The sequence below is a fragment of the Corapipo altera genome, unplaced genomic scaffold, assembly GCF_003945725.1.
Source record: "Corapipo altera isolate COAL_440 unplaced genomic scaffold, ASM394572v1 271, whole genome shotgun sequence".
NCBI lineage: Eukaryota > Metazoa > Chordata > Aves > Passeriformes > Pipridae > Corapipo > Corapipo altera.
The window spans coordinates 875,936-894,940 of NW_020884935.1; the positions used below are offsets into that span (position 1 = coordinate 875,936).

Sequence of the window (19,005 nt, forward strand, 5' to 3'; positions counted from 1 at the left end):
GGTCTTCGCCGAGGGTCTGCCTTCCTTCGCCCCCAGCTGCGTTTAAGCGTTTTGCTCCGAAATAATCCCGGTGTACGGCCTGGAGCCGGCCCTCTGGCCAGTCACCACGGCTGCTTCGGTGCGGGGAAGCTCGGCTCGAGCTTCCAAGCGATGTCCTGGGCAGTGGTGGAGCTCGGATCCCGGCTCCCCGGTGGAGCTCGGATCCCGGCTCCAGAGGCGCGGCTGCCCCCCGACCCCGCTCGGAGCCGCTGCAGTTCCCGCGGCGGCCGCGGGGTGTCCCCGGCGCTGCCCCGCGCGGCTCCCGCGGCTCATTCCCTGCCCAGCCCGGCCCGCGGAGCGCAATATTGGAATGAGGGAGGAGGGAGAGCCACCACAGCTGCCTCGGCGGGAGCCGCAGCGCGGCTCCGCCGCCAGGAACTAGGAAGGCGCTGGCTGGCTCTGCCCGCCGGAGTTGGCTGGAGCGCAGGGCAGGGGCAGGTCCGCGCCGAGCCCGGGCATGAGCGCCCAGCCGGGGCCATAGAGGAGCTCGGGAGGAGCCCGGCGGCCAGCGGAGATGGGCAACCAGCCGGGGCGAGCGGAGGAGCACGAGCAAGGTCTGTAGGGGCGGCGAACGCGGGGACGGGGTTTTGTTCTCGGGGGCTGGACCGCGGCGTCCCGCTGAGCCGGCACAGGGCTGTTGTCACAGCTAACGCCGGTGGCTTCCAGCCTGCTGGGGACACCGCTGCCGTTTGCCTTGCGCCTTGTAAATGCTCTTTATTGCCGCTCCCCGTACCTGCGATCGCAGCTCCGAGCTCAGGGAAGCTTCTGTGGCAGGGATCCTTTGGAGCAGAACGCCTGCAAGGGAGGGACCCCGCTGGCTGACAGATTATTTTACACAGCCTGCATGATGCAGCTAAAAAGTTACGAGGCTGGTGTAGTGATGTGCACGCAACTTGTCAGGATCTGCCGCTTGGCTGTGTTAGCCTTCACCCATTGTTCGTGGCCTGAGGCCTGAAATTTTCCAGGCCTTAGAATTTAAAATGATGCCTTTGTGGAAGGTCTTCCCACCATTGTCCTTTCAGAAGTGTAGTGCTCTGCATGTTAATCAGGAGCAGATTTCATAGAAAGCCAAGAGCTGGTATCAGGTAGATCTCGTTCCCCTTGTGCCAAATGTCTGCACTGTGCACAGCACGGCTGGTAATTTGTTCCTGATGCCGCGGAGCTGCTTTCGTTGCCTTTTTATTTTGCTTGTTTCTCAAATGCTGAATGAGGGGTAAAACCCAGTAGACCCACTGATCTCTGATGCTTATTTCTTAGTTTCTGTTCGAATTCAGAACCCTCTAAAGCACGTAAAACCCGCAATCGGTTGTATTTCCTGGCACTCCTGTTTCTTGCTGTTGCCATGGGAATTTCATTCACAAAATTACATTTAAATTGTTATTGCTTGATCAGGGTTTTTTATAACTTCGGATTAGATACGTAGGTATTGTTTTAAAAGCAAATACAAATATACCTGATCTCTAATACTGTCAGGGAAAGCAGACAAGACTGCATTGCTGCTCGGGGATCTCTCACAATAGATCTGCCAGCAGTGCTGGAACAGCAGTGAGGTGTAGTGAGAACTCTCTGGCACTATGTTAATCAGGCTAATGAAGAACACAAAAGCTGCCAGTATCCAGTCACCAGAAGAAATGCTGCCCTAAGGGAAAGTTAAACTTCAGGCTGGAAAGTATGGCTGCCTACATCCTCAGCCCCCCAAAACTATATTTCGCTGGCCAGCTATAGAAGTTTTGCTGGAGTTAAACATGTTTCTGTCATTTAGGAGGGATAATATTGACAATAAACTAGGGGAGAGCTGGATAATGGCAGGGGGAGGGACACTGCTGACTTCTGGTCAGTCTGAGAAAACCAACTCTGATTTTGCAGAGGTGGGATTTGAACAGCTTATTATTATTAACAGAGATGATAAATGAGCATGGAGACCCCCTGTGGTTTTGGAAAATCTCTTTCATCCTTTGTTTTCTCTTGTCCTGTGATTTATTTTATTTTCGTTACTGACGGAACAGAACAGTTATAGTACTGTTGCACTTAAGCAGTTTTAAAACTATTCTCGGTTTTTAAGTGTAGGCTGTACTATGCCTTGTTTCAATATGTCCTCACCGTTTGTAAGTATGAATAGGATTGAAAACCAGCGGTTTGTATTGAATTACGTGCTCAAAGCTGTGTTCAACGGTGAAAAGACTTTCAGGAACGTTTCTGCTGACAAAAAATTTCTGACAACGTACTCCTTGTGTGTGAGAGCTCTGGCTTTGGAACTCAAGATAACACGAAGGCATTTAAAGCAGAGTTTGTGTTGGGTTTTTGACAGGTAGGATGTAAAAACTTGTTTCTCACATTAGAGTGTAATACGTGGAAGTATTTCTGAGTTTTGTTTCTGCTGGGATGGACTTAATTCAACTCTCATTCAGGAATACCTGCACCTTGAATCTTATTCTTTAAATTCAGGCTTTTAGAATAACCAAAATAAACCCCAGGAATGAGCCTCTTTATTGAGGCTTTAACTACAAACACCCAAGCTGTGACCCGTTTCCCTGAGCGTGATATTCACAGTAATCTTGTTTATTTACCTTTTCTAGAAACTTTATGGACAGGGTATGGCTCATCTCTAAGTCTTTCACACCAAACTTAACCATCTTGGGGTACTGGGAGCAGATTTGTGAAACACTTGTTTCTCCTCTTGGTGTCAGTGGACAATGAATTCTTGAAAAATCTGATCCTGCTATGATACAGGTTATAACCTCCAGTAAAATACTTATTTTCATAGACTTATGAGAGTGTTATGTACTTTAACAGGTTTTCCTGTTAAGTGTAAGTTCTGGATGGGCTGGTCAGTGCTGTCAAGGAACAGGAGGGAAGTAACTGCCCCCAAGCTGAGCAGATGGAAGTTAACATGTTAATACAAGGGAATCAGAAAAAAATGGGACTACCTGAAGAAGGGACTGTGGAGGGGGAAAGACAGGGAAAAGTAATCCACTGCTGGTGCTTGATGGGAGTGTTTTGAACAGAAAACTTTAAAGACTCTGTAACAGCCCAATATAATCCCAAATTAATCTCCATCTTGCTAAGAGCCTACAGTGTCTAACAAGGATTTGAGAGCATTGCCTGTAGTAATGTTAGATTCTATAGGCTTTTCCTGGCTTCTAATTTAAAACTTATTATAAACCGCTTTCACAGTCATTTGTAGGAACCTGTGTGGTGTGTGTGACCCAAGTTTGCATCACTTGTTTGCCAAAACTCTGCTATTTGCAAGCAGTTGGCTTTCCTTGGCTATACCTGAGTGCTCTGAATATTCATTTTTCTAAAACCTGTGGAGGTTTTAGGATGAAAACACCTATAAAGTAGTACAGAAGGAGATGTAAAACAACAGTGAATGTTGCTGCAGTTTGTCAGTAGAGTAGTTTTGTGCTTTTGAAACTGGCTACCCCAAGCTGAAGGAACCATTGGTATATAAACACAGGCCAGAGCACCTGTGGAATAGCTGGAACATTTCCTGGGAGTTGCACGGAAGAATCCAGTGTTATCCAGTGCTATGTTTATTGGGAGAAAGCCTTTCAAACATAGTTTGCCTTGGAAACAGTGAGGCCTCCTGTTATTTCTGAACAGGAGCTCTAACATTCTTTGACACTGGTTGACACGGTGATGGTGGGGTTTGTTTATCCTCTAAACATCTGCAGGTGATGTGATGATTAATATGTTTGGGAAGAGGTGGAAAAAAAATGACTCCACACACAAAAACTTTCTTGAAAGAGTCACTTGAATGGGAAATGTTAACTTCTCTAGTTGGAACAAGGTGACGGGTGGGGTTATCCAAGGGTTAGACTTTTTTTGGGACTGTGTTTATTTGTAAAAGATGCTTACATGGCTTGGATGAGGATATCAAGTGTCAGTGCATACACTGAGCCAGTATTGATCTGCTTTCTTATGTCTGTTTTGCCCTGGCCCAGGGGCTTGAGGAGATTCTTCAGTGTAGGATGTATAGTTCGTAAAACGTAGGAGACTTTCAAGATGAAGAGTATCGTAGCGATGTATTATTTCTTGTGGTTTCTGTTTTTTGTTTCTGGGGTAGTCAGATCTTTTCCGAGTGCTCTCTTTACTCTCCCTCATCTGCCTCTCTCCCTTTCTTTCTCCTAAACATGGGAGCCGTTCATTTTAACTCTGCTGTGTGTCAGAACACCATTTCTGCCAAGCAAGAGCTCAAGAGACCAGATGAGTTTAATGATGGTGTGGGGGGAAGGGAGGGAGGAGAGAGGGGCCAGCAAAGCTAATGAATCACATAACAGCTTTCATGGAAATACCGACAGCAAGTCATGTCCTCTTGGAGCTCGGGCACTGAGCCACAGACCTTTTGTTCCCAGTGGAGCCAACAAACCACAATTTGCTCTCCAGTGGATAGTTTAATTCCTTAGTCACCTCTCCCTCCCACAAGTCATTCTTGCATGGGGGGGTTTACAAATGCTCTCATTTTTCAGAGTAGTAACACACTGCTGATTAAACTGGTATTGAAGAAGTTTATTTTCCCCTGGAGGGTAATTTTTACTTGACTTAAGCTTCTCTTCCAAGACCAGTTAGGGCCAGCTCTGTTGGTTAGTCTTGTGAGGTGGCTTGACTGGGCTGACACTGATAAATGGGTTCAGGAGTTACCAACAAACAGATGTCAGTGGCAGCGTCTCCTCTGCTCCCAGGCCAGGGAAAGGGGAACAGCCAGAGACTATGTCACAGTTTGGAATGGCCTCTTAGAGGAATTTAGTCATGACTATGAGTAAGTTGCTGCCTCTGAAATTATCTGTTTGAGGCAGAGTGAAGTGATAATCTGAGTTCCCCTGATTCCAAGTTGAACGGCCAGTGAATGCTAAATTAATGGAAGAGATCGTCAGTAAGTTCTCCTACACTAAAGGATTTTCCCAACAGTTTTCAGCATTGGCTGGGAGGATGTGCTGAGTGGGAGTGCTTTCTCCATGGGCTTTTACAAGAAGAACTTTCAGGGCATGGCAAGCAGCAGGATGTGGTTTATGCATTTTGTTTTGTGTTAGATTTTTTTACTGATGAAAATTAAAGCCATTCTTGGATGAGGGCAGGGAGCTGCTGGGAATCCTGCTGAATGAGCTGTCAGGAGGAGCTTGTCCTATGGTTAGATCTCTGCAGATGCTGCTTTTGCCCCAGTGCTGGTGGAGTTCTAGGATCTATCAATAGTAGATTTAACATGATAATAAATCTAAAAGTAATTTTCTTGCTGACTGTTTCATTAGTTTAGTTAATATGCTACAATTGACTTGACAGTGACAGAGTGACGAGGAAACAGCCAGGGGATGGTTGTGATTTTGTTGGTTCTGACACAGTATTAAATGACTTGAAAGAGGAGAAAGGGTGAACGGAGGAGGGAATAATGCTGGCTTTGGAGGAAAAGGAAAGCTTGCTTCTTTTTGTTTGGGTAATATTTGGCTCCTCAAGATCTTAGAGTTGTAAAGCTGGCCAAAGAAATTTAAGCAAGTGTTACCCCCTTGGTCTTCCCACTGAAACCTGCCAGAACCCTGGAGGTGCTGAGGAGTTTATTTGGAAGCAGTCCTGTGTTTTGGAGCTACTAGTATTTCAGCAAAGTAATTTCTCTTATTTTTTTTTCCTTGTTTCAGTTCCTCCCCTATTTTGCTAATTTACTCTTCATAAAATCTCCTGATTTCCACAGGGAATGTAGCTTTCAAAACAACACGAAATTGTAAAACCAAAGCAGAGTACTTCTCTGATTTCCTTGGCACTGCATTGCTTGTGTAGGACTTAATTTGATTTTTCTCTGATTCTCACAGACTGACAATAGAAGATTGACAAATATTTGATATTTTCATTATTTTCTGAAACTTTCCCATGCCGTATCTCCAGGCAATTTGAACACAATGATTAAAGATGATACAAGACTGAGGATTTCTGATAATAGACACCGTTAGATTTTCCATGCATCAACTTTTTTCTTAGTGCAATCCAAAGTAGACATGTGTTCACAGATCTCTTTTGGAATGTTCCATCCATTATATTTCATGGAGCAGCAATGTTTTTCCACAAGCATCGATAGATATGGATTGCATGTTCTGAGGCAGAGCACTCTGTCCTTGTGTGATCTGTGATCATCAGTCAGTTCTCTCAGGCCATAAATTCCATCAGGGCTGCAGTTTTCTGCCCTTTTAATCAGGCTGTGGAGCACACAACGAACAAGCTCCATGTTTTTATCAACAGCGAAATTTAAATGTGAAGCTCTTACTGGAAAATTTGATATTCACCACTGGAAAAATATACCCTTGGGAAAGTGCAAGGATAACATGAGTTTGCAGGCTCTGGTTCTGAGCACACGTAGGGGATGTGTTGACTGAAACAGGGACATATATTTTTTCCATTCACTACCAGCTCTGTAGGTTTTGTATCTTGATTGGAATTGGTTCAGTTGCGTAGGAGAGCTTTTAGGGATTAAGTAAATGTGCCCATATCCCATGAGCAGGCTTTATGTGTCTCTCATATTCTTGTCCTGATGGATGCTTTGGTGCAAAGTGTTAAAATCATTGCTACTCAAGCAAGGAAGAATTTCACCAGCAACTTCAATGAAGTCATTTTTATTAATGTATGAAATATGGAAAGGGCCTTAGGGACAGGGTGCAGTTAGTCCTTTGACATACTGTACTTATGTTGGCTGACTTTTCTTTCTTCTCATACTGAACTGTAGTTTATCCTTAACCTTTCTTTTCCATGGATTGGCGACCAATATTCAGAATAATTTGATGAATGGCAGTTAAATGTGTTTTGATTGCTTTCCATGGTCTGTCTCATTTCTAAACCAGGATGATATAACTGACTGGAGGAATCCCATCCTGTACTAAGGATAGAAAGCTGGTTTAATTAGTATGAATAAGGCAGAATGCAAAGGTGGTTTCTTCCCTGCATTTGAAGGATATTCTTTTGTATTTTTCACACCCTAAAATTCTGCATTTTGCCATTGCAGCATTTATACTGGAGATGTGGAAATCCTTATAATACCAAATAATGATGCCTCATATCATTTTAATAGGGGTTGTTTCTACAAGGGTGTGGATAATGATAAATTTGTTGGCAGGAGCTGAGTTCTCTACAGGACAGGGGAGAGAAAGACTGTCAAAAGTATTACTGAATACTTACTCTTGTAGACAGAAATGCTTATGATTCCTGAATAAACCAGCGGTAATTCCCTGTGCTTGTGCAAAACAGAACCAGCTCAGCAATAAGGTCCATTAGTCACAATTACCAGCTGGTAAGTGGGAATGAGGCTGAGTTTCCATGAACACAAGTCATTCCAGGGACTGGTATTCTCTGCTCTGAGAAAGCTCCTCCAGAGTGCAATAGCCCTGGTATTGGCTATCTGCAATAATGTAAAATAGTTGCTAAATCGCAGCCCGTAGAGAAAGCGTTGAATTTTGCCTGTTTAAGGATGAATTCTCAGAATCCTGTTGTTTGGGTTTTTTTTCAGAAGAGAAAAAGAAAAGCATGAAAAAATTAGATGACCAAGGAGAAGTGGGTCTAAGTCTTGTTCCCCAGAGCATGTAATGTCAGCCCTAACGCTGGTGTTCTGCTGCTGGAAGGGGACAAGGTGCTGGTGTTGTGTCCATCCTGGTCTGCAAATATTCCTTGGATGGAAAGAGTGTTCCAGAAAGTGGTGCCATTCATTTAAATCTTCAGAGTTTTTTAAACCTTTGTCTGATGGAAGGCTGTGTGCTCGAGACAGACTGTTTTCAGCTGGATAAAGCAATGTATAGAAATATTTCAAGTTCTATTTCCAGACCTGCTGAAGTACATGGCAGTAACTTTGCTTAAGCCCAAACTGAGTATCCATGTGCTGATTCCTGTGTCGTAGGCTTACAATCTGTCTTGCCCCAAGGGGGGAGGCACAAAGCTCTCACAGTATTTCTCCAGGCTTTTCCAGAGCAAAAGCTGATGAGGATGGAGGCATCAGAAGGGAAGGGACAGTGCTCTTTGAGGGGCTGAGGATATTTCCGCAATCTTTATCTTCTGGATCTTGAGAAATGCTGCTTTCATAAAACCTTGTTGAGTTTGAAAAATGGACTAATCATGTTAGAAATTACTCTCAGCCTCCTCCACACATAGTTTCTTTGAGGCTGCTTGACTGTGGAAAATCTTTGACTGATCTTTTAATTAAAAGCTCTTTTTTTTTTACCAAGGAGTTGAAGCTCTTCCTGCTTTGAAGTGGGCAATGTTTTATAGATAAACATCTCATTATGTTAAGAGCTTTCTTCTCTCCCCTTCTGTCTCATTTCTTTTCTTGATGTGTCTCCTCCTGTGTTGATAGTTTTAATGATTTCAGCCCCGTTCCCAGTATCAGGACAGTGCTGATCGTTCCCAGTATCAGGACAGTGCTGATCGGCTCCTTGGTGCTGTGCTGGGCAGGGCTGAAGCTCTGGATGAGCTGTGGAAATTAAACTGCAATCTTCTCCCCACCCCCTCACAGAAGCAGGCTGGAAATGACCATAAAACTGGGTTTATTATGTGGCCATCACGTTTCAGTAAACAAAAGTCAGTTGTAACACCAGTGCAATGCAAACTGGTTGTTAAGCATTAAGCAAACAATTTAGGGAAAAAAAAAAAAGGCCTCTAGATTTCAAAAACCTCCTTTCATGTTTCCATTTTTTAGCCCTTTTCCCCATTCTTACTGGTTTAGTAGGGTTTGAGAATTCGTGAGGGAAGAAGTTACTTTGGCTCAGTCAGCCCTGGCCTTTTGGGAGTGTGGGGCAGCATTCCTGCATGGGAGGGCTCAGGTCATGGATTCCTCATACATTCCCTCCACAGCAGTGCTGTGTAAAGGCATTTTTTGCTGCTCTGTTCCTCTGTGGTGGCTCAGCTCCCTCTGTGGTACTTGCTGAAGTGTTTGTGGGAAGGACAGTGAATTAAATCATGACCCACCTTGAACAAAGAAAGCAAAAGGGGGATAAAGCCCCATGAAGATATCTTTATAGCCATGATATCTTTATAGTTCCATGATTCAATCCACAGTGTGCCCTCAAAGTTGAATAAATTAGCCTTCTAGTTGTGAAAATGTTGATATTAAGCATTTCCCCACTGTAAAATTGCTTTTTGGTAATCCTTCATGCTTATAAAGTGATGTCATATAGATTTTGATGGTTAGAGGAGTGAATCTGATCCACAGCACATAATGTGTCTGCAAGGAACAGGATTCTTCTTACTTTTCTTTCCAATTGGATTCTTGGACCAGGAGATTTTAGGAAACTCCTTCATTAACTTCCAGCCACAGATTATATTTAGTTGTGTTCCTCCACAGGGCAGATACAATGGTTGTCACATCTACATCTACTCGCTGATGGCCATAATTAGCTGGGTTTATATGGTTAGATTTAGAGTTGATTTTTTTGTTTGTTTGCTTTTTAGTTTCCTGTACTTCTCGAAACACTCAACACTGGTATTCTATCTATTATAATTGTATTTTCCAGAAATGGCAGTACAGCTGTTCTGTCACCACTGTGAACCCAGTAAGGGCTGAGTGCTGAAGTTCTGGGCTAGATTAGCTGGGAAGCTGCTTTCTGAGCTGAAGAGAATTATCTGCTTGTCTGTAAGCTAGAATCAAGGAAAATCCTGGGATTCTTACTCTAGCTAGTGGTCATTTATCTCAGGAATATTCCTAGTACAGACATATGAGTTGACACATTAGTTTTCTGCCTTTATCTCGTAGCAAATCCACTGCTTTTCCTGATCAGCAGCCTCTGTGGGAATGTGTTAGTAAACTCCAAGGATGTCCCCCAAAGCAGAGGATAGATAAACCACCTTCTGGACAGCAGAAGCCTCAGAACTAGCAGATAGGAAAACAGAGGAAGCTCCAAACTTGGTAAGTTTGGAGATCAAACTGAAACCAACAACCAGATCAAAATGAAAATCCCTTATTTCTGTGAAACACCAGTGGTTTTGTCTCTGTTCACAGAAAGATTGACATTTGTGGATATTTTTCTCAGGCTTTTGTCTAAAAAACCACCAGAATAGAGTTTGGCTTAAAACTCATTTTGCTGGAGGTATGAGATGATTATACCTGATCTCATCTCGTTTTTACAGGTGCATGGGCAGGAAATGTTCCAGAACAAACAAAATCAGGAAATATCAGAGTACACAGAAATCCCAATAATTGTGGTGTCCTAATGTCACAAGTATATAGAGCCAAGGCCCTCTTAAGGAATATAAAAATTATACATTTTTTTTAAATAATGAACTGTGATGGCTGTGGAAATCATAAATTTGAATTAAAGCAGCAAGTAGGGATATTTTATTTTTAAAAGGGAAAATTCTCTTTTTCTGTAACTTTCATCAGATTAATTTTGAGATAATACTGCACACTGAAAGTTTTAGTCATTCTTTGGTGGGGATTAGACAAGGGGTATAGTTTGTAGGTGACTAAAGGTTTTGGCAGGCCCACTGGCATTAACAGTTCCAAAAAAAAGTAGTGTTGAGTTTACCATTCCAGCAAGTGTAGGATATAGGGTTTCTCTGAACATTTGCTTTGGATGGCTCAGTGTTTGTTATGCCAGGTTGCTGGGTACTCCAGAAATCCGAAGCAGCCAGGGGTGGATTGCCATGACACTCGTCATCTGCACCCGTGTTGGCAGACGTGGTCATTCCATGGGGTTTTGTATCCCTCTTTTCAAGAGGTGAACTCTTGATGCCAGGGTTTTATGGAACAGTGAAGCTTCTTGGATGCTTCTTGACTGCTGAGCAGAGTCCTGTGTTTGTGAAGCCAAGGCTGGCCATGCCAGTGAGGGACTCGTGCCTAGAGCAGTTCTTGCCTCAGCAGACTTTGCAGACGCATCTTTGAGCCTTAGACTTCTGAGCAAAACTTCCCTCTCACATTACAGCCTCCACTGCGTTTGTGCTGGGTATAAAATTTTATTCAAGACAGGCATATCCAGGCTTGAGTTTTCAATTGAGACTTAACAAACCTTCAGGAAACTCAAGTAAACAGTGTAAGAAATGCTCGGAGGAACTGTTTTGTATGGGCACTGGCAAGTCTCTCAGGGTAAAGAGATTTTAACTACTCCTGCTGTTATTCAGAGAGGAATTGTATGTGAACAGGACCATAAAGAGCAGAGAAAGTCAGCTGAAATTCACAGTGAGACTTTGTGAACAGGGTTTTGATCAGATCTCATCTCGTTTACCTTCTGAATGCGACCTTGTTTCCACTGTAATAGCCCTGAGCTGGGACAATGTGAGCTTGAAATTCAGTTCTTGTTCTTGTGGCTGTGCTAAGAGCTTGGAACCACCAGACACTGAGTAGAGCTGATCTTTTTCTATTTGCATTTTAACATGTTTTTGGAAAAGTTAAATGTATAAGAAGGACAAGATGACAGTTATTGATCAGAGTGAATCCAAAAAGCTGAAAATAAAATGTTTGCAATCCTTAAGGGACTCCTTAATTGTGCAGCAGAGATTCCCTGGGTACCTTCTCTTCTAAAACAGGTACTTAACTTGCTAGGGCCTTTTGTGGATTCTAAGAGTACTTGTTTAGATGCTAAAATCTGCACTAAATGGAGATGCTTCAACTATAAGGTCGTCTCTACTTTTGGGTTGCATTCCTGCCATGGGAGAGTCCGTTCTAGTGGCCACCCTTCAAAAGAATTTCCTACCAGTAGTTCATCTGCAGATTTAAATTGATGACAGGTAGTTATGTCATGACTTGGTCTTTGAGTTATCAAAACAGGGCCTTCTCTTTTGTGCTTCTTGCACCCTAGATCTCTATTTTTTTATCTTCTAATTAAAACGAAGAATCAGCCAACCTTTACCAAGAGTTCAGATCAAATGTCAGTGGTCTCTGTAGTCTTACATTAGGAATTGCTCAGATCTAGATGCTTATTGCTGCTTTTTATTTGGAACCTCTGGTAGTACAGCTTTTCAAATACAGGTGTTTGTTGTTCTCTAATACTTTGTAATATAATTTTATTTCTCTTTGGTCTCTTTCACTCCATGTCAAGTATTAGCACCTGAGTTGCTTCTTTACACTTTCCACAATGATTACACAGATCAAAATCTTTGCACTAAGCCTTTTAGGTTTTTCCTTCTGGTGCATATTGTACCTATTCCACAGGCACTGTAGTCAGGCAGTCCAGACAGTCCAACAGGCCATTAAAATGATTCAGGAAAAAAGTTCATGTTTTAATTACTTTTAGTCTGTGTTTGCTAAATGAGTAAAAGGCCTTATTTGAGCAGATGTTTCTATATAATTAGTGCTAGATTATCAAAACCACATTTGTTGTTCTGCAGCCATCTCCTTGTCTTTTCTTAAAGCTAGGTGGAGTACAAGTGAACCTTCCCAAAGAGTTGCTGACCTGTAAAGGTGTTGGCTCTATGACTAACACTCTGCAAACAGACTAATTAATTCAGAAGAACTCTGACTGGCCAAGCCTTGGTTTGCTTTGCTTGCTGTTACATAAAGACCAGGTAGCAGAGAGCCTTGGTTTTCTGTAGGACAACTCTAAAAGAGATGGAAAATAGTGCGTTCTCCTGTTTTTGAGGATTATCCAAAGGAGTATCCAATGCTGTGGTCACAAAAGAATGCTGACAACTAAACTGTTCAGCTCATTCCCTCTGTGTATCAAGCAGATCAAGCCATAATAACTTGTCACAGTATAACAGATTCATTCTTTATCCTGACTTTTGCCTAAGCTGATGATTGAGCAGAGGTTTTACACATTTCACTCTCAGATATGAAGTTCTAAACAGCTTAAGCAGTTTTGAAAATCACAGTAGTTGCTGATCTGTGTCTCTTGCCACCTGTATCTCTGAAAATCCAGCCTTCTGCATCCAGTTCCACTCTCAGTTCAACCCCCAAGAAGCTGATTCAGACCTTCCTCATGAGTTGATTTAGTTATCTGCATCTGTTCAGTATTTGTTACCGAGCTCTGTTACTGTTGGCATGCCTGGAAGTTTAAGGATAGGAGCACTAATGTGCACAGCAGGATGTGTGTGGGGATTTTGACTCTGTGTAGGTTTTGCATGAAGTAGCCCAGCCCTTATTAACAGGTAAGGGTTGTTGTATCTGCCCTCCTTCTCAGCAGTCAGGTTTGCTTTTTCTCCATGCCACCATGAAAACAGTGTGGTTCTTGGTAATTAGGATATCAGAAGATCTCTGGTCAGCAGGGAAGTTGTTTTTTAACTGTTTCATTTGCCTAATCAAAGGAAAAAAGGGGCAGGGGAAAATAGGGTGTTTCAATAAAGCAGATGTGTGCTCTGAAAGCTTTTAATGAAAAAGTGCTTTAAAGGAGCAAAGTGTACACCACTCCTTCCTCTGTGCTGTACAGTCATCATTTCCCAAAGGACATTCCTAACTCAATCAGTCTCGGAATCAATCTCAGGATCAACGTTGGAGCAGGGTGAAGATGATCTGCCCAGTCCCCTGGGCTTTCAGTTAAGCTTTGAGCTCTTAGTGTCTTATCTGCCTTTGGAAAATGGATTTTAAGGACCAAGTTAATTAGGTTCTTAAAAACATTACTCTGAGTTGACAAAAGAAGTCAGAAAACACATCATGCCTGTGCTTCTTTATCTCAGGGAGTCAACAGAGTGTGATGTCCCCAAGCTAAGGCCATTTTTTGTGACTTGGCTGTGCCTAAATTTGGATCAATGATGTCACAGAGGCCCATATTAATCCAGTGGGTTAAGTTGTTCATTGTGTGGCTGAAAATCACCTAAAAGGTACTTGGGTACTGGAGTGATTTTGAATATGGCACAAAGAAGCTGCTATTACCTGCCTTGTAACACCAGCTTGTAAATGTGTTGTGAAAGTCTGACTGTTCAGTTCAATGTCTAGTGGCATTTTAGGTGCCTTCAGACATCCCAGTTGCTCTGTCTGTCTCTGGAGCAGAGGACAGATCTCCCACGGCTGCTGTCAAATCTTTCAGTGTAGTGAAGGTATTTTAAATACACCTAAAGGTCATCTGAAATGGCACCAGACATCTGTATTTCCCTGTCCTAGACCAAGTGTCGTAAACCTGGTGGAATTAAGATGCATCTGTGACCCAGGTTTGTTTTGCTAAGAACCTCAGAGTTGGCTAAAACTATTAACAGAACCTTCCCCAGGCAAGACTGAGCCCAGGAGTACCTGCCTGCCTTGCCTGGCTGTTGCTGGATGTTACCAGTGCTCCTGTGGATCCTCAGCAAATCTTGGCAAAGCCCGAGGAAGTGCAGTCGTGCCAAATCCAGGGTCTACCAAAGTCCCAGCCAGAGGATAAGCTGAAAACCCAAACTGATAAAACATGTTTCAGCTAAACCACAGGTGCTGGAGCACAGTAAAGCTGTATGGGGCGGTTTAATAATTCTTTTAATTTGCTGTACAAGTGTGGGCTGTTCAGAGTATTCCCTTTGCTGAGCCGTGCTGCTAATGCCTCCAGCCCACTTGATTTATACTGACCTTTCCCTCAAGGTATTGCAGGAACCACTTTTCTGTCTGAGCTCTGGAAGTTCTGTTCAGGTGACAAAATTTATTAAAACATCTTGGCACATGGAAACAGAATTCCAGAATAAAGGAAGAACCGCACTCTCCTGTTGGCAGGGAGGCTGTTAGCCCATAGTTTCTTGTTGTGATCTTTTTTGTTTCACTGTCCTTTTCTAAGGTGGATTTAAGGGTGACAAAAGACACAAGGCAGTGAATTTGCTGATGTGTTGGAAGTGCAGGATCGGGAATGAGAGAGCTGGAGCAGCAGATCATCACGAGGGGACAAACTTGTCTGCAGGCAACAGTTTGCCTTTCTGAGATGTATGACTTGAACATTGCAGAGTCCTATGAATAGCTTTCTTTTATTTCTTGTTATCCTGCCCTTGCAGTTCAGATAAGGTATCCATTGTTGAAAAACATCACAGCAAAGCTGCATCTGTCTCCATGCTTTAGTCTTATCATGTCTGAAATGCTTTCTGAGGTGACTCGGTGATCAGTGCTTAAATTACATAGATGGGCTCTACATGCAGGAGGCTTAGTACCTGCTTAAACTATGAAACAGTGAATTACTAACCTGGAATTCTAAATATGTGTAAGAACAAAATGTGTTTTTATTGTTCATTGCTTAAGAGTTGACAGGATTAAAATTGAGGAAGAACATTTAAAATGGAACATTCCCTGTTAGTTCTGTCTGTGGAACAGTAGAAGGCCATGGCATTAACCTTTGGGTTATTAATATGTTGATGGAGGGAAGGATTAAGAAAAGAGCAGGCTGTGGGACACAAATGGCGCAAAGGCCAGAGGCAAATAATTTTGTATTGACCCCAGCTGTAAAAAATAGATTGGAAGCAGAAATCAGAACATTTACAAAGGTGTTTCTGCAGTCAAACGTAGTCTTCCAACTGAGATTATTCCTCTGCTCTGGGACTGGAGAAGCAGGTACTTGAACTATTTAATTTACTTGACTCTTAATTTTATTAAAGTCAAGGCCAGTGTTTTACTGCAGTGATATGTGCTATCAGAGTCCATGGAATGTGAAGGCAGGTAAACATTGAATCTTCATTCCACCGTGTCACGCGTGTCCCTCCTGGGACTGGTGAAACGTTTGTCTCCTGCTCTCCCTTACCCTGCTCTCACTGTAATTACTTTGGCTGCACTGCAGGGGTGTCACTTCTGAACAACAATCCCAGGTGTTTCACCTTGGAGGTTTGGGAAGTGTTTTTCTCCATTCCATAGTCCGTTTCTCCGGGTTGCGGATGTTCCTGTGGGAGCTGACGCGGGAGGTGCTGAGAGCTCAGGACAAAAATAGATCATAATGTGGAAAAACTGAAGAGTAATCCCGATTCTTCCTTCTGTGAAAAACATTGTAGGCGTGCTGAAAATGGGATTAACATGGTGAAAGGTCATCAAGAGGGCTCAACTTTTATCTCATTAAAGTAATACTCTGGCTTTTGACACCGGTGGAAAGTCAGGGAGTGCTCCCTGGCAGCAAGTGGCCATGGGCTCCCAGTCCTAATCCTGACTTCCCGTGACCTTGGGTGAGGTATTTAATTTCTCTCTGCTTTCCTGTCTTGTAACCTAAATTTAATTATGTGTTTCAGAGGATTTGAGTTAAATAGCTGTTAATTTTAAAGCATTTGGAAAATTATAAGCTGTATATACGTGTTTCACTGTAATGCCTCACATGTGAGTAGTCTGTCTGATGCTGAAAATGGAGCAGTTCTTCCTGGGTGCCAAGGTGAGGAATAGGGTGATGAGGTGACCTCAGCCTGAACAAAACAGCTTTTCAGGCAATCACTCTCAATGGAGTAATTCAGGAGTAATTCCCAAAATTACTCCCGAAGTGGGGGGGAACACAAGCTGAGCCCATTAGCAGAGTGGTCATGGGACTGGGAGCACAGGAGATTTGGTGTGGTGCAGAGGGAATGAGAGATACATTGATGGTTGGAGGTAGCCTGGGCTTGGATATCTGGAATGATGGGACAGAGGTTGTGCTCAAAGTTGGCAAGAACAGAGTTAAGCTAAAACCTTGGGCAGGGTGGATGAGCAGTGTAAACAGGAATGAGGTGCCAAAGCACCATTTTGACCAAACAGAAAGGTATTCAATGGTTTGGGGTTTTTTTTTCTGGAATGTCTCCATCAAGATGCAGGGCTCTTTGTTTTTCTCTTCCCTGCTCAAAACCAGCAGCACTTTCCAGGAAGTGAAGATCTGTGTGATTCCAGCCACTTTAGGCAGCAGCAGCATAAATCAAGGCTGTGTTGAGCTCTGCAGCCTGGTAGGCACATGTCTGTCTAGGGTCTCCCACAGACCATCACCAGGGTGGGGGCCAAGTTAATCAGGTCACCAGGGTGACTGGCACAGCCCTAAATGCAGTTCCTGCATATGGATGCCCCAGGCTGTGGGGTTGGCAGCTTCACTGGTGACTGCTACACTGCTCAACTCCAAGGTCGTTCAGAGCAGGAGTTGCCCATAAAATAGGCATTAAAGTAGTGTTTATACTTAATTTGGTGTTTTGTGATCAACATATGCATTTAGAACTATTTCTTTTCCGGGATCCTTTTTAGTATTGCATGGTACTTGTGGAGAGTGGAGTGAGGAAAATACCTAAGCCCTTCTATGGCATGAAAAAAACAGGTTGGTTAATGGTTATTGATGGATAGCAAATGCTTTGTGATTTATGGCAGAACAAGTCAGCAGAGCGTGGAGTCTTGCAAAACACATGAGACACATTGAGTAAGCTCAGAGCCTGCACTGGTTGGTCAACTGGTGAAGTACAGATAATCCCAGTTAAATATCATTAATTGTTATCCCTATGTATATGTTTTCCATTGCTCAGGATCATGTTGCAGTTGTCATCTGGTGATGATTAGAAGCACGCTGGTGTGGCTACCAGAAGTGCTTCATTTCTGTTGGGAAAGGGTGGTTTTCCCAGTGCCATGAGATTTGCACCAGTGTGTAATAGCATCATTATTTCTTGTAATGTATAGGATGCTGCCCAGTCAGCACTGTCCACTGTTATAAAATACTAGTCAGTCATGTGCTGGCCAGATGAGAGTCATGTTATTGCACTGGTTTGAGCACTGAAAAAAAGAAGAGTTCTTTGAAGCACTTGCTTTGTCGTGATTTTTTTTTTACAATAGAAAACCCTCTTAGATGGAATACAAATACAGGACACCTACAGAATGCTTCAGATCACGCCTTAGGCTCCATCTATGGCCATTTATAATGTGTATTTTATGTATTAAATCTGTAGTATGACTACAGCTTGTGTGAGTACTGGTGCTCTACACTGGATCCTCATCCTAGTCTGTGGTCAGGGTGCCCTCAGATGCTCTGACGCCCGGGGTTCCCCTGAGCCTCTCAACGGGAAGAAGCTGTGCTGAGCTGGGATTTCTCCACTGGAAGCGACATGTCACATCAGGGTCCTTTCAATTTTCCTCTTGTCCTTCATCTCACAGCGTTTGCTGCACCAACAGCACGAGCTTTGCTCGTGTGCTGAGCTCGGCTGGAATACGGTTTACGGGTGCCAGATCCTGGCAGTGGGGTTTGGGAATGTGATGAGTGGTGAGCCAGGGGGGCCTCCAGCTCTGACAAGGTCTGGAGTTGCCCCAGCAGCCACTGGAGCTGCAGTGGGAGAACTCCCATCCCGGAGCAGAGCCGTCCCCTCCAGCTGTAGATGACTAACTGAAGCTGTGTGGGCCGCTGGCTGTCCCTGTATCTCTTCCCCTAAACACTGGAGCCTTTGTCTCTGGCCTTATCGTGCCCCTGCCCTGACAGAGCCTCTCTGTGCTCTCCTGCCAGCGCTGCGCTGGGTTCAGGGGGCTTTTCTTCAGCTGCTCTTTGTCTCCGGGTGTTTATTGTGCTGCTGCAGAGTGTGTGTGTTTGGGAGGGAGGAGGAGGGGCTCCTGTTTGTGTGGGCTTTATAAACCCAGTGCATTCTTCAAAAGAGATGCTGAGCAAACGGGGTGGTGTTAATATTAACCCCTCAGTGCCCTGCATGGCTGCAGCGAGAAAAATACTGTGGGAGGGTTATGAAGTTGCTGTGTAGGGGAGGGAGGCTGCTTCCCCTCTGGTCTTAATGCCTTTGATTTTCTGTGGATGGTGCACATGTGCACCAGGCAAAGACCCTCCCAAATCAGGAGAGATGGAATTGATTCTAGGAGTCCTTCTGGAACTTGTTTTTATTGCAAACACTGGCTCTCTGACCCCTTCTGTTTGCAGAACTCTCCCTTGCATCCTGTTTATGTGGCTACATTGGACAATATCTCTTCATTGTACCATATCCCCAAACTTTATGGCCCTGTGCTTTATGGCTTTGCCTTTTGAATAAGGTACCGAAAGCAGGATTTTCTTAAATTCACAGTTGCCACTTGCAGTGGCATATGATACCTTCTCTTTGAACCAGCTTCTTTTCTTTAACCAGCTTGTTAAAACTTCCATGGTTTGGATGGCTCCTGTGTCTTCAGCACCCATGGTCCCACATTTCAAGAGGGCTTTGAAAAATGAAGATCAGCAA

General features: G+C 43.6%; 1 protein-coding gene across 7 annotated transcripts in view; it reads left to right on the forward strand.

Moving 5' to 3' along the window:
- SPECC1 (sperm antigen with calponin homology and coiled-coil domains 1) overlaps window positions 1-19,005 on the forward strand; it is an 87,599-nt gene that overhangs the window by 34,374 nt on the left and 34,220 nt on the right. Inside the window, exon 1 of one of the 7 annotated variants that reach the window (XM_027660238.1) lies at window positions 353-593. The exons of the other annotated variants lie outside the window; for them this stretch is intronic. Coding sequence (XP_027516039.1) covers window positions 554-593 — 40 coding nt within the window. The 5' untranslated portion in view covers window positions 353-553. Of the gene's footprint in view, window positions 1-352; window positions 594-19,005 lie in introns of those variants that run through there. 7 annotated transcript variants of the gene reach the window in all.